At 38.5% G+C, this 15,638-nt stretch overlaps 2 protein-coding genes across 2 annotated transcripts in view; both read right to left on the reverse strand.

Moving 5' to 3' along the window:
• The window catches only part of LOC145673163 (cellular tumor antigen p53-like), a 72,555-nt gene that overhangs the window by 37,275 nt on the left and 19,642 nt on the right, over positions 1-15,638 (reverse strand). The gene's annotated exons all lie outside the window — the stretch shown is intronic.
• On the reverse strand, positions 9,696-12,629 carry LOC145673160 (uncharacterized). The gene is made up of 2 exons (XM_081742592.1): positions 11,868-12,629; positions 9,696-11,834 (listed from the first exon to the last, which is right to left on the reverse strand). Exons 1-2 carry the CDS (start codon positions 12,315-12,317, stop codon positions 9,819-9,821), a joined length of 2,466 nt encoding a protein of 821 aa, XP_081598718.1. The 5' UTR covers positions 12,318-12,629; the 3' UTR covers positions 9,696-9,818.

The raw sequence follows: 15,638 nt of genomic DNA on the forward strand, positions 1-15,638 counted from the left end.
TGAAAGCGGTGTATAAACTGATTACAAAAGTGTCGCAACGCTGTACTACACACAAACATGTGTTTTACGCCATATAGTGTTTTTCACAATCCTCGTGTATGTCTATACCCACTGTCGCTGATGCACTTGCTCCCCGGCTGCCATGACTCGGTTAGATACCATTTCGTGCTATTTAGTGGCCACCTACCACTAGTTAGTTCGTATTTAAAAGTTAATTCGCGATTTATACACTGCAGATTTATGTGTACCGTTGTAGCTATACCCAGCCTTCCTAAAGTCAATCTGCACCATTTAATACAACACCTCCCTTAAACTCTTTCTGAAGACGTAAATATTCCCGTCTTGTGTGGCACCTAGTACAGGGAAGAAATACTTTCGCATACCTTTTGAAACTCTTGATGTCTTAGAGACATGTATTTGATAAAAAGCTCCACTTCCAAACTCCCTCTAAGAGTTAATTTACATAATAATGTATAGGGTGTGCACCATACTTAGGGTGACCAAATCGTCAACTAGAAAAAACGGGACATATTTTATTTTCGGATAGGTTGCTTCCCTAAGTATTCTTTTTAGCCTCCTCTCTCTTTTTGTATTTCTCATAAAAAAAGAGCAAATTTACACTTTTTCGTTTTCAAACCTATTGAAAAGGTTGTGGAATTAATTAAATAACAAGTAACTATCACCAGCTAACAAAAAATGAAAATATAAAATAATGAAATATTTAAAAACATTACTAAAGTATATGGAATATTTATTAATTATTAAAATGAGAACATGAAGTATATTCATGAGAATACTTAGCTGTTGTCCCAGTCAACTTTAAAACTTCCTTCTTTTCTAATGCAAAGTTATAAAAGTCACAAGGTCCATTTTAAAATCGTATAGTACTTGAAGAATTGCAGAAAGGGTCTCCACTCCCATCCTATTCGTCTGTTCATTGAATGTTCGTGAGCGAAAATATTCTTTCAGTATTGCCATTATGGGCAAGGATCGTAAACACATATTGGCATATCTTTAAAACTTCAGAGCGCTATTCAGACCTAGTATGGGTTTGAAAAAAATCCATTTCTCATGTTATTCATTTATTTATTTTTATCTTCCTCGCTCCATTCATTTATATTACAAACAAAATCCTTCAACGAAACCATTTGATCGAAAAGCAAAGAATCGTTTATTTCAATACCTTTCTCCTTGAAGTAAACAACACTATATATTCTACCTGTCCCCAACTGGGAATGTCCTTCAACAGCATCCAATTGAATATTGAAAAAGTAGAGAACGATACACTACATTTCCTTATGTAATGCATGTTTCACGAAACTCATTAACTGCATTTTTGAAGTTGATTTTGCCTTGTTGCGTAATTTCATTCCATTTAAGAACGGACTTTAAGCCTACATTAAATGGTAAAAACTGTTCCTCTTTTAGACATAGCTTTAAACATGCCTTCCAATACATAATTGACCTCTATAATACTTCTTGCACTTCTCTGTTCGTACCGCGTATACAGAGAAATAAAAGAAGAGCTTGACAACAATACTTTCTATGTCACAACTTAATCTATCAGCAGTTGTATCTGAGCAGTTCTATAAGACTTTGTATGTAAGACATGTGCTGGACAACCCACACCTTCAATATTTGCAAGTAAATTAGCATTCAATTTTGTAAACACATTACATTTTCCCTGTCTATTCAAACCAGGGTTGGCAAAAAACAGTTTTTTTTTTTTTTTTTTGGTTTAAACCAGGTTTTTATGGTTTAAATGATTTGCTCTATGTATTCATATCATTTATGGACAGAAATAAGTTTGTTTCGCCTTGATGTTATTATGCAACAACCGGGTTATGCTGAAAGGGGTCACATAAGCTTAAAGCGGAATAAAAACTGCTTCTCGAGTTACATCCGAGAGAAATTGTCCTCCATTTGAACTCAGAACCAGGACTAATTGGCCACAAATGCGATACGTCTGCCGACTCACTCACGAAGGAATCCTGATTAAAAAAAAAAAAAAAAAAAAAAAAAAAAAACGTTATAGTGATCTTTAAATGCTTCTTAATATAACTGTCAAGAGTCATTTCAGAAGGACAAAAAGATAAACAGTTGCACAAGTGAAACCATTACACAGAATTACATATGAACAATTTCAAAATTCTACGGAGTACAGAAGAACTAATTTAGTTCAAGTTAGTTAACAACGATTTTTATTGGTCCAAATTAAAGAAATACACCGACTTAATCTGCATATCAATAAGAAAAGTGAATAAAGATACGAATTATTTGAGTCCACTTTGGCTCAAACTCATTTATACATAAATAGATACCAAATATACTTATTTCACTAAATGCCTCTCGTGGGGTCTGTATGACCCCCCCCCCCCATACACACACACACAAAAAGTACGGCATTTTCGATGTATTTTATCAATAGTAAACATTGAAACGCAACAATATTTAGAATTTTTCTTCGATTGCAATTACATAATAACAACTACAAAAAAATCACAAAATAAACTTGTAAAAAGAAGTTGCTTTTGTAGTATAATCTTTTTGAGTAATGAATGGGGAATTTAGGTCTGAATATAATACGAATAATATACGGGAGTGAAACGTGATAACCCACAAATGTGTGTTCATCAAGATTTTACAAACACTTACACTTTTACGAACATCTTTTGTTTTTTGGTTTAAACCAGCCAACCCTGATTCAAACCACTAAAATTTTTGTTTGTATTGTAACCACAAAACGCAATGCAACTGTTCTTATTTAATTTAAACTCGTCAATACAGTTCAAGCAGAAACTAGGTATTTTGTCTGACGTTTCGCAGGGCAAGGAAGCGACTTTCAATAATTCTGACCTTACCCCTTAGTTTATGTCAAAATCCTGAATTACAAACGGAAAAATTTTGATAGCTTTATGATTTCTCGGATCTGCTGAAATGCCATTAAAGGGCTTTTATTTATCTCTTTAATGGTAGTTTTCAAACTAAATGGAGCTAAAACACGAGTTATCAGGGCCGATTACTTTGTTCTGGCACAAATGAACTTTGATGTGATTGACGAGTCACTAAACATAAGACTGTTTAATTTATTATTACAATCTTCTGACCGAAAACTATGATGATGTTTCATCGTATAGTAGGCCTGAGTTAGCTCGGCTGCTCTTTTACAAAAAAAAAAAAAGTCATATAAAATAAATAAATAAAATAAAAATGTAAAAATAAAAAAAATAAAATAATGATGATGATACTGATATTGTGTTTCTGTATGACGTTCACTTTCCTTAAGACTATGATTGCGTGAATGTGTCACTGATTGCTGAACGCGAACCCACCGGGCCCAGACGGGCAAGCTGTCAACACTCACTGACCCATCCACTACACCAATCATCTCCGGAAAGTAGAACTCAAATCGTCCCAAAATGTGAAGATTTCTAAGCCTCCCTCATTCTCACTCGCAGTCCAGCATCCCGATCCGCAGGTCATAGCCTGCATCCCATCAAGAGATAAGGTTACAAACCACAACCCGACAGAACAAGACACTGACCCAAGAGTGAAACTGACGGTGAATGCTTCGAAAATCTAAATGTTTGTGTTTACTAACCCAGATAAAAAAAAAAAATTCTCGAATCAAATCTAAATCGCGCAACGGGATGGAATTTCGGAAAAAAAAATGAATGCCAAAGTGAATTTAGTTGATCTTATTAACGAAGTGAAATTTCCTGGCAGGTCTGTGATTCCAACCCCGGTCACACTAAGTGAAATCGATTCTGTGAGTTTTCAAGACGCTATATTTACTTTCGTTACGTACTGCTTTAAACACTTTACTTTCTGAGTACCAACAATACTATTGAAGTTACTTTACGACATAGTTTTAAAATAATTAGCTTTGCACTGGACAATGAAAGATTTTGTTTCGACTCGCACACTTTATTACACTAACTTTCTGTATGATAAGAAATAACAGGAGAATACATTTAAAAAAAAAAAAAAATCGCAAAGGTTGGAAATTGAGGAAAATTCTTGACATAGCTGAATGGGTAAGTCCATCATTGCATTACATACTCTCTTCACATATCATGAACAATTCTACATACGTTTGGTTTAGTCAAAAAAAAAACATTTTGAAAATAAGGACATTTACTACCATCACCACATGAGCCTTGTACTACACAGGTATCACTTATTACGGCTGTGTGCTACATGCTTTACTTTCTTTTCTTAGTATTCTCTCTTCAGATACCGTTGTGGAGGTGGGGTCAGCGCGGAGGATTTATACCGACAAGGTGACCTCCCTTGTATGAGCTCAGACCTCATCCACTTTGATTCCCACAACAAAACATTTTCCTTTGAGATAATACATACACTAGATACATCTACCTGAAAAGAAAGTACACTTAACGTAGTCCCTAGCCTAACTATCTAACTAACTTAAACTAAACATATAAAATCACTTTATTCAACAGATTAATAATATAGCACACACCCTGCCTCTTACCGAGGACGTATGGGACGTCGACCATTCAGCTCTACTTTAGTATATTGTTAAAATTAAAAAAAAAAGTCTTAAACTATGTGCTTAAAAATTCGAATTTCTGGTTTCTGGTAAAAGGAATTCAAAATACACAACGAACGTGTTATTGCTGACGAGCATCTCCCATTGCCGATAGTTGCAAGCACCCTTATTATCAATGTGAGCCGAAACTTTGTATACATTTTGTCTCATCATATTCAAACTACAGTGAAGGTGAGCACAAACCAGAGAATGGATTTAATTAGGTAATATAGCAGTACGGAAAAATAATAAATTAAAAAAAAAAGAATATATGAGATTACATATTCAAAATATAATTTTGGGGGTGAAATGTATGTTCTCGAGAGTACACACATTTCTTGGACTGTTGGTAACAAACATCCACACTGAAACTCCAAAAAAAAAAAAAAAAAATTACCCCCCCTCCATTGAACGAGTATTTTATGTCACATCGTAGATTTTGTACATTGTATAACTTAGGGAAAACTACGCAGCGTTTAGCACATCATATTGGTGGACATCACCACGCCAATAACATAACACTTACTCCAATCCGAAAAAAGGTTAGAAATTTAGCATGTTCTCACGTGGCCAAAACAACAGAAAATTTTGATGCTATCTTCTATAACTTACTTGGATTCCATGGGAAAAATATAGAATACTTCTCTCCCACGTCTGAAGGTTGTTGTTATTTTACACCAGCTCTCGAGGATGGAGAGCCTACCTCGGTGCACAAAAAATCAAATCATCGGATCTGACATCCATGAGTCGACAGTGAAGATGGCTTTTCCCCCAAACCACTTTCGGTTCTGACGTGAAAGATTTGCTCTCACTGCAGAAAATCCTATGTCCGTTGAGCACAGCAACCTACTCACTGCCTTCCATATTATGTCCACAGATATCAAAGGTATCAATTATTTTGTGTCGAAACCTTTAACTAATTCTCTTTCACGTTTTTCCTATGGACGGAGATTATCGTACGTCCATAACTTAACACTGCTTCCGGTAAAGACAATGACAATGGGAAGAAGATCCCTAATTGGAGGTTCATTGTGACGTAACTATACGATGATAGGTGTATCTATCAAGATCAAAGAAGCCGAAAAATCTCAACCACACCTGTGATTGCGGAAGATCCAATCACAGATAATTTAGATTAAACAAAGGGATGCTCCAAGAAGCTACTATGGCTGACTTTACAAATGAAAAATTTTAAAGAAGATTTTTGAAATAAAAATTTTGAATTCTTTCGAAGATCCCCAAAGCCAAAAATATGAAAGAAAATTGACTGGAAAGGACTAAATACGACCAGAAATTACCTTATTTCCTAAAATAATATTATATTTTAGCTAAATATACGAATAATTATTCAATGTAAAGATATTACTATATATTTCCCTCTAAATATACTAAAATCATTAGTTCAAGGAACTTAACGCAAATTTTTGCGGTCTACTTCAAATCAAGTCATTGATTAATTATATATTAAAAATAAAATTTTAATAAATATTAAATTCATATATACACTGGTTGCCCAAAACTTCCGGGCCATGTTACATTATACGATGTATAAGGTAACATCCTCCGGGAGCTTCGGAAAAAAAAAAACTAACTTAGAAGTCCTAAGTTAAGCTCCTTTTTTTTTCTCTAACCTAACATTTTATTCATAAAATACACTAATGCAATGCAATCAATATAGGAAATGTTTGGAAAATTTTTCAGAGACCTTAATCCTAACAAAGAATTTATAACTACACTAAACGAACGAAAAGAAAATTGGACACAAAAATAGACTCAAAACAAACAAAAATTACCTTAATCAAAATTTAACCTACGATTCTCTTTCCTTTTTTTTCTCGACTATGTTTTGTTTCTGTTCAACCTCCCAACAGCTCTCTCTTCTTTTCTTCAGAGCATCGAAATAATTTGAGATTATCGAAACTCTGCGTGCCAATATTTTCTCCTTTTAAACTTTGTAATCTCGCTGAATTTCTAGTTATAGCGGAAACAATGTATGGTCCCACATAGGTATCCATAAACTTGGCAAATATTTTCTTTGGTATCGATGACACGTGATGTGTTTTAACCATTACCAATGAGCCTTCAGTAATGGTATCCTGATGTTTCTGCTGTTTACGTTCTTTCTTGGGCACCGTCGCTGGACTAGATATGACGAGTTTCTTGTCTTCACTGACAGGAAGTGACTCTTTTGGCCAGATAAAATTCTCCTTGAAGCTCTTGGACGCAGAGTAGCATAGGAAACGCTCTGCCGGTGTGCATCCAAGTGCATCACACCAGGAATGGTTACACAAATCTTGGGCGGCTTTTAGAAAGGTACTCCATTTGGATTGATTCTCGCTACAATAGAGGCGGAGAATGCGGTGGAGGTCACGATGTCTGCGTTCGATAATGCCATGGGAGGAAGGATGGTATGGCGTGGTAAGTATGTGCTTGATTCGATGTTTTTGACAAAATTCTCGCCAGACGCGCGACAAGAATTGCGGACCTTGGTCACTCACCAAATACTTAGGATAAGGTAGTTGATAGTAATATCTCTTCTCGAGGACAGCCACAATCTCCCTCGTGTGAGCCGTCCTAAGGGGGAAGAAACACACGAAGCGACTGTAGACGTCCAGGATAGACAAGATATACTTATAACCCTGACTCCTAGGAAGGGGCCCGACCAGGTCGAGGCATTGTTTCTCGAAGGAAGCAGAGGCCTCAACATGGCAGGGTTCCTTTCTGATCACCCTGTACGAGTACTTAGTTCGTGCACAAGGAAGGCATTCTTGAATATACTTAGTAAAAGTCGCACGCATACTTTTCCAGTGAAACATGGCCTTAGCGAACGACAAACATCGCTTCACACCAAAATGGCCTTTGTTGTGAATCGCCGAAACAATATTTTCCACCAAGCTGGCAGGAATGACCAGCAGCCAAACAGAATTTTGAGAATTTCTAATATAAACTAAATGATTCTCCACACGTATCCTGTCATTGTCTCGAGAATCCTTCCAAATGGCGTGTAGCTTTCTACAATACGGATCTTTCCGCTGTTCGCGTCTCAGTTCCGCGACATCCAAGAGGTCAGCGTCCTCCGCGGTCAAAAAATTTATAAAATGATCCTCTTCTGCCTCAGGAATTTCTGGAGGATAACGGCTCAATAGATCAGCGATTTCATTGTCAGAGCCTTTGATGTGAACAAACTGCAGATCGAAACGTTGCAGTTTGAGCAGAAGACGAGTAGTTCGAGCATCGAGATTTCTCAAACTAAAAGCATATGTGACTGCAGCATTGTCACAGTGGACCGTAGTCCGTCGACCCAAAATGAAGTAGGAGAACTTCTCGCAGAGGAAAAGAACAGCTGCCAATTCTAACTGGAAAACTGACAAGGAGGCCTCATGCGGTTTTATTCGCCGACTCGCGTACGCAATAACCTCCGGGTCATCCTGTCCCGGGGGAAATTGAGCCACGTAGCCAGCCAATGACTCCGCAGAGGCATCACTGAACAGATGAAAATCCAAATTGAAATCCGGTTGAGCAAGAGCAGGAGGACTACTTAGAAGTTCTTTTAGGTGATTGAACTTTTCTAACAACTCCGAAGAGTATTCTATCTTCCGGTCCTTCTTAAGAAGATCGTAAAATGGAGCAGTTAAACCTGCGAAGTTTTGAAAATGTCGCTTTCGCCATCCCACGAGACCAAGAAATCTCCGTAGAGCCTTCTTAGTTCGTGGAAGGGGAAAGTGACGGATGGCCTCATTACTTTTAGGATTTATTTTTACAGAAGATCCTGAAACAAGATGACCAAGAAAAGGAATTTCGAATTTGAAGAAGTTGCATTTTCGAAAATTGAGAGAAAGGTTAGCCGAACGAAGAGTGTTGAAGACCTTTTCTAAATGCTGGAAATGTTCGTCTATGGAAGATGAAAAACAAAGTACGTCGTCCAGGTAAACTATAAGAAAATTTTTGAAGGTTTCTAATCCAAAAAAGGTGTGCATGACAGACTGGAAAACCGCTGGTGATGATTTCAAACCCATTGTTAAACGAGTCATTTGATACTGACGTCCTTTGTAAACAAAACTAACATATTTGTAAGAGTCTGGATGGATCGGGACACTATGATATGATTGCGTACAGTCCAACGAGGTGAAAATGGTTGCACCACTGACTCGCGCGATTAGATCGGAGATCGGCTCGACCTGAATCTTTGGTGCAATCACACGCTCATTGATACCACGCAAATCAATCACGGGCCTTAGCTCTCCAGACGCCTTACGCACAATATGTACAGGGCATCTGTATGGTGAAGGACCTTCCACGATAATCCCAAGTTTTACCCACTTATCTAAGACCTCCTCAAACTCTTTTTGAAGATGAATGGGTACAGGATACAACTTTCCTACCACCGGGAGGTCGTCGGAAAGCTGTATTCTATACGGCTCGACCTTTATGATACGGGGATTCTCTGTGAAGAGACACCTGAATCGAACTAATAAAGAAAATAACCTCTCCTGAGAATCCGAATCGAGATCGGTTCTCTGAGAAACAAAGTTCCGAAGTTCCTCCTTCGTGACCGATGGCTGAAACAAAGAGTCGTCCTCTTTATCTGAAGTTAATTCGGCGACAGTAACCTGGCAACAATGCTGCTGTTCCATGTCAATAGAGATGGTCTGTCCCGAGTCTGACTGAAGCAAAATTTCTTTAGACTTACAATTTAAAGAAAGGTTATACCGAACGAAAAACGGAAATCCTAAAATACAGTGTGCTTTTAATTTCTGGACAACATAGACTGGGACTTCAAACACACAACCTTGGATAGTGAAGTTTAAGATCTGGAAACCTTTAACTTGGAATGATTCGTCTCCTGCAAAACCTTTTAAAGAGATATTAGTTTTCGGTCGAAGTTTGGCAGAGGGATAGATCTCTTTTATTCGCCTCCAAGCATCTCCCGAGAGCAAATTCGTATCCGCTCCAGAATCTAGGATACAGACCAAAGATAACTCTCCTACCGAACAAGTTAGAGTGGGTGAGGGATAGGATAAGAGAACACTCCTTTCCGCACTGGAGTCACACTCCCTCTCGTCTATCACGAAACGAACCGAGAACAGAGGCGTGCCCGATTTGTTTCCCCGAATTCCGGAAGTTACCAAAACATCTAATTTTGAATTTTGAGGTTCGAAATTGACTACTGGACAGGTTGATGCCAAACAAAAATTTTGATGTTCCGTTATCGGACTTTCTTCTTTTTGGGGAGTTGAGGAATTCATATCGCAGTCCACACTCTCCCCTAATGAGGGCTGCGACATGCATTTCCCGAACTATTCCCATTCGCTTCAGATGACTGCGCCATCGGCGGCATGAACGTCGTATACGGTGAAGGCCAACCAGTGGACATAGCCATGTTCACCGCTGGGGAAGGAGTGGATGTGGGAGTTGCCACTCCTCCTCCAGGAGGCAAATTCGGCATGTATCCCGGATAGGCTTGTGCTCCCGGTATGTGGTTCGAACTCGGCGCGCACTGTTGGGATGCACCTCGATGACATCCAAAGTTCATTGCTCCCGATTGGTAGTTAGGATTGGAAACATATGGAACATTCTGGTTTCCGTTCCCCCAGTTTTGCCTTCGGTTGTTGTTGTGCCAGGGTCTTCTAGCCTGAAAATTTCTTCTTCGACCTCGGTTCCCCAAGAATTGATTGCCATTTCCATTTTTCTTGGCATCACCATTCTTCTTTACTTCGTCCTCCTCCGTCTGCGACGAAGTGTCTTTAGTCTGTTGCGCCTTTCCGTTCTTTTCGGTCTTTTTCCCAATCTTGGCCTGCCGAATGTGCAGACGCTTAAATTTCTTATCTGTTACTGGTTCCATAGGTTCCGGATGACCTTCTATTTCGGCTATCTTAACAATCAGATGCTGGATATTCTTGGGCTCCACGGCTCGCAACAATCTAGCATCTCCAGCTGGCAGACAATCTAGGACTATTTCAATGAGTTCTGTCTCATCTGGATGTTGTGCCACCGCATAGTATTCGGCTATGACCTTCCAGGCAAAGTCAGTTAGCCGGTTATACTTGGACCGGTCAAATTTCATTCCTTGTATGAATTTCTTCTGCAGGCGTTCCATCCTGGCCGAGAAGTAGTGTTCCTTAAATAGACGCACAAAGTCCGCATAACTGCTGATGTCTTTGCAGACCGTTTGGTACCAAGTCTTGGCCCCAGCCGACAAACAACACGGTACCAAAACCATGCGTTCGTATTCCGACGCAGAGATTATCTTAAACGCCTGTTCTAAACTTTCAAGAAAAGACCTGGCCAAACCATATTCTCCAGTGAAGTTTGGTAAGTGATTTAGCTCCGACAGCCTTAAATTTAACGCCCTATTTCCAGAACATCCCTCATATCTGCTGGAATTCAGGGGAGAGTTGCAGCCAATCACAGGGCTCTTTGCATTATTATGATTTTGTCCAAAATTCGAATAAGAAGTATAATTTGGTCCAAAAGGTAAGTTGCTTGGCATCGATACCACTGCGTGACTACATACTCCCTCCGGAATTCCAACAAACGAAGGAGTCCTATCTGCAACAGTACTGGACACTACATGACTTAAGCTACATACATTGGAAGTCGAGACCGAAGCCTGAGACCACGTCAATAAAGGATTTAAAGCCCTAGAGGCAACCTGACCACTCACGATATCCCCACAGGCGGGACTGGAATTGTTCGTAACCAACGAATGTGAATTTAAGTCAAACGGCCAGACATTCTTAGTGTGAACTCTGGTCGGCTGACAGACAGAGACTGTCACCGTTGGGACAGTACGAGTCTCCCCAACCGAAGAGACTGGTACATCCACTCGGGTGTCAGAGTCTGTTCCGTCAGAGTCAACCCCGTCACAACCAACAAAGTCACGTGACCGCTTGCGACCGGCACGACCTGGTTTACTTTGCTCCTGATCCTTCACCAAAGTTTGGATCTTAGCCTCGAGTACGTCATAAGATTTCCGGGTGCTCGACTCGAGATGCGATAGTTCTTTAGCGAGCTGATCACATCTGCGATTTTGCTTTTCTACTGACAACCGGAGATTCTCCTCAACGGTGTCCACCCGCGTTGTTATCGTATCATGAAATTCCCCCACCGAAGTGTATAAATCGCGAACTTCGTTACGGAGGTCCGATACGTCCTTGTTTACATTTTCGACTCTTTCATTTACAATTTGCTCCATTTCCGACTTTAACATATCAAATTTTTGATTCATCGCGTACAAATTATTATCTACCTTTTCAAATCTTTGGTTCATAATACTGTCAACCTTTTCAAATTTTTGGTCCATAATACTGTCAACCTTTTCAAATTTTTGGTCCATAATACTGTCAACCTTTTCAAATTTTTGGTCCAAAGTTAAAGTTAAAGTTTGACTAAAACGTTCTAACATTTTCGCAAGGTCTGTCACGGATGCAGGGGAACCTGCAGTTCCGACACTCTCTCCACCGTTGTGTAAGAGTTTCTCTCCCGTGTCGTGCGTCGCGGTGTTCCGTTCACTTCCACTTTCCTGTGACTTGGAAAGCGATTGCACAGTCAGCTGTTTGGCCACACACGTTTTACAAAACCAGGGCTCACTACACTTATTCAATTCTTCTACCTGCTCGTCGGTTATATCATAGCACTGTGCATGCACCCATCCAGAACAACCGTCACAATACACACTGAAGCCCTGTATTTCCTCACTACAACACACATATTCATCCGGGCTACGGGATTCAGTACTTGACCTGCTACCAGCAGACATCTCCATTTCATATAAATTGTTTTCCCCAAGTTACACATATACAAACTCAAGAGTGACTACACATCGTTCAAGGAGTCGTTTGTCACAACAGTCCCCATTACATTACACTGCTCTTTCAATACGATTCACTTAGCACTCGCGAAAGATTGAAATAACAGATCCTGGCTGTGGAACGCCAATTTTACAAAAAAAAAAAAAGTCATATAAAATAAATAAATAAAATAAAAATGTAAAAATAAAAAAAATAAAATAATGATGATGATACTGATATTGTGTTTCTGTATGACGTTCACTTTCCTTAAGACTATGATTGCGTGAATGTGTCACTGATTGCTGAACGCGAACCCACCGGGCCCAGACGGGCAAGCTGTCAACACTCACTGACCCATCCACTACACCAATCATCTCCGGAAAGTAGAACTCAAATCGTCCCAAAATGTGAAGATTTCTAAGCCTCCCTCATTCTCACTCGCAGTCCAGCATCCCGATCCGCAGGTCATAGCCTGCATCCCATCAAGAGATAAGGTTACAAACCACAACCCGACAGAACAAGACACTGACCCAAGAGTGAAACTGACGGTGAATGCTTCGAAAATCTAAATGTTTGTGTTTACTAACCCAGATAAAAAAAAAAAATTCTCGAATCAAATCTAAATCGCGCAACGGGATGGAATTTCGGAAAAAAAAATGAATGCCAAAGTGAATTTAGTTGATCTTATTAACGAAGTGAAATTTCCTGGCAGGTCTGTGATTCCAACCCCGGTCACACTAAGTGAAATCGATTCTGTGAGTTTTCAAGACGCTATATTTACTTTCGTTACGTACTGCTTTAAACACTTTACTTTCTGAGTACCAACAATACTATTGAAGTTACTTTACGACATAGTTTTAAAATAATTAGCTTTGCACTGGACAATGAAAGATTTTGTTTCGACTCGCACACTTTATTACACTAACTTTCTGTATGATAAGAAATAACAGGAGAATACATTTAAAAAAAAAAAAAAATCGCAAAGGTTGGAAATTGAGGAAAATTCTTGACATAGCTGAATGGGTAAGTCCATCATTGCATTACATACTCTCTTCACATATCATGAACAATTCTACATACGTTTGGTTTAGTCAAAAAAAAAAACATTTTGAAAATAAGGACATTTACTACCATCACCACATGAGCCTTGTACTACACAGGTATCACTTATTACGGCTGTGTGCTACATGCTTTACTTTCTTTTCTTAGTATTCTCTCTTCAGATACCGTTGTGGAGGTGGGGTCAGCGCGGAGGATTTATACCGACAAGGTGACCTCCCTTGTATGAGCTCAGACCTCATCCACTTTGATTCCCACAACAAAACATTTTCCTTTGAGATAATACATACACTAGATACATCTACCTGAAAAGAAAGTACACTTAACGTAGTCCCTAGCCTAACTATCTAACTAACTTAAACTAAACATATAAAATCACTTTATTCAACAGATTAATAATATAGCACACACCCTGCCTCTTACCGAGGACGTATGGGACGTCGACCATTCAGCTCTACTTTAGTATATTGTTAAAATTAAAAAAAAAAGTCTTAAACTATGTGCTTAAAAATTCGAATTTCTGGTTTCTGGTAAAAGGAATTCAAAATACACAACGAACGTGTTATTGCTGACGAGCATCTCCCATTGCCGATAGTTGCAAGCACCCTTATTATCAATGTGAGCCGAAACTTTGTATACATTTTGTCTCATCATATTCAAACTACAGTGAAGGTGAGCACAAACCAGAGAATGGATTTAATTAGGTAATATAGCAGTACGGAAAAATAATAAATTAAAAAAAAAAGAATATATGAGATTACATATTCAAAATATAATTTTGGGGGTGAAATGTATGTTCTCGAGAGTACACACATTTCTTGGACTGTTGGTAACAAACATCCACACTGAAACTCCAAAAAAAAAAAAAAAAATTACCCCCCCTCCATTGAACGAGTATTTTATGTCACATCGTAGATTTTGTACATTGTATAACTTAGGGAAAACTACGCAGCGTTTAGCACATCATATTGGTGGACATCACCACGCCAATAACATAACACTTACTCCAATCCGAAAAAGGTTAGAAATTTAGCATGTTCTCACGTGGCCAAAACAACAGAAAATTTTGATGCTATCTTCTATAACTTACTTGGATTCCATGGGAAAAATATAGAATACTTCTCTCCCACGTCTGAAGGTTGTTGTTATTTTACACCAGCTCTCGAGGATGGAGAGCCTACCTCGGTGCACAAAAAATCAAATCATCGGATCTGACATCCATGAGTCGACAGTGAAGATGGCTTTTCCCCCAAACCACTTTCGGTTCTGACGTGAAAGATTTGCTCTCACTGCAGAAAATCCTATGTCCGTTGAGCACAGCAACCTACTCACTGCCTTCCATATTATGTCCACAGATATCAAAGGTATCAATTATTTTGTGTCGAAACCTTTAACTAATTCTCTTTCACGTTTTTCCTATGGACGGAGATTATCGTACGTCCATAACTTAACACTGCTTCCGGTAAAGACAATGACAATGGGAAGAAGATCCCTAATTGGAGGTTCATTGTGACGTAACTATACGATGATAGGTGTATCTATCAAGATCAAAGAAGCCGAAAAATCTCAACCACACCTGTGATTGCGGAAGATCCAATCACAGATAATTTAGATTAAACAAAGGGATGCTCCAAGAAGCTACTATGGCTGACTTTACAAATGAAAAATTTTAAAGAAGATTTTTGAAATAAAAATTTTGAATTCTTTCGAAGATCCCCAAAGCCAAAAATATGAAAGAAAATTGACTGGAAAGGACTAAATACGACCAGAAATTACCTTATTTCCTAAAATAATATTATATTTTAGCTAAATATACGAATAATTATTCAATGTAAAGATATTACTATATATTTCCCTCTAAATATACTAAAATCATTAGTTCAAGGAACTTAACGCAAATTTTTGCGGTCTACTTCAAATCAAGTCATTGATTAATTATATATTAAAAATAAAATTTTAATAAATATTAAATTCATATATACACTGGTTGCCCAAAACTTCCGGGCCATGTTACATTATACGATGTATAAGGTAACATACTCAAGTACAGCCTCCTCAATTTCCGGAAGAAAGTGTTAATAGCTGTCTGAGAATGATGGATGTGGACAAAGATATGCACCTCTACATGCATATATTTGACTGATTTGGAAAAGGTATTCGATAGAGTTAACTGGATCATTTTGATGAAGATTCTGAAAGGCATTGGAATACGTTGGAAATAGAAGGATAATAAAGGA

Source organism: Thermobia domestica, chromosome 16, assembly GCF_964235325.1.
Source record: "Thermobia domestica chromosome 16, izTheDome1.hap1.1, whole genome shotgun sequence".
NCBI classification, from domain to species: Eukaryota; Metazoa; Arthropoda; class Insecta; order Zygentoma; family Lepismatidae; genus Thermobia; species Thermobia domestica.

Excerpts from the sequence above, each read along its gene's own strand:
- LOC145673160 (XM_081742592.1), bottom strand. The coding sequence starts at position 12,317 with ATGGAGATGTCTGCTGGTAGCAGGTCAAGTACTGAATCCCGTAGCCCG. Across the intron at positions 11,835-11,867 it reads TGGACCAAAAATTTGAAAAG|GTTGACAGTATTATGAACCA; the intron begins GTTGACAGTATT and ends AAATTTGAAAAG.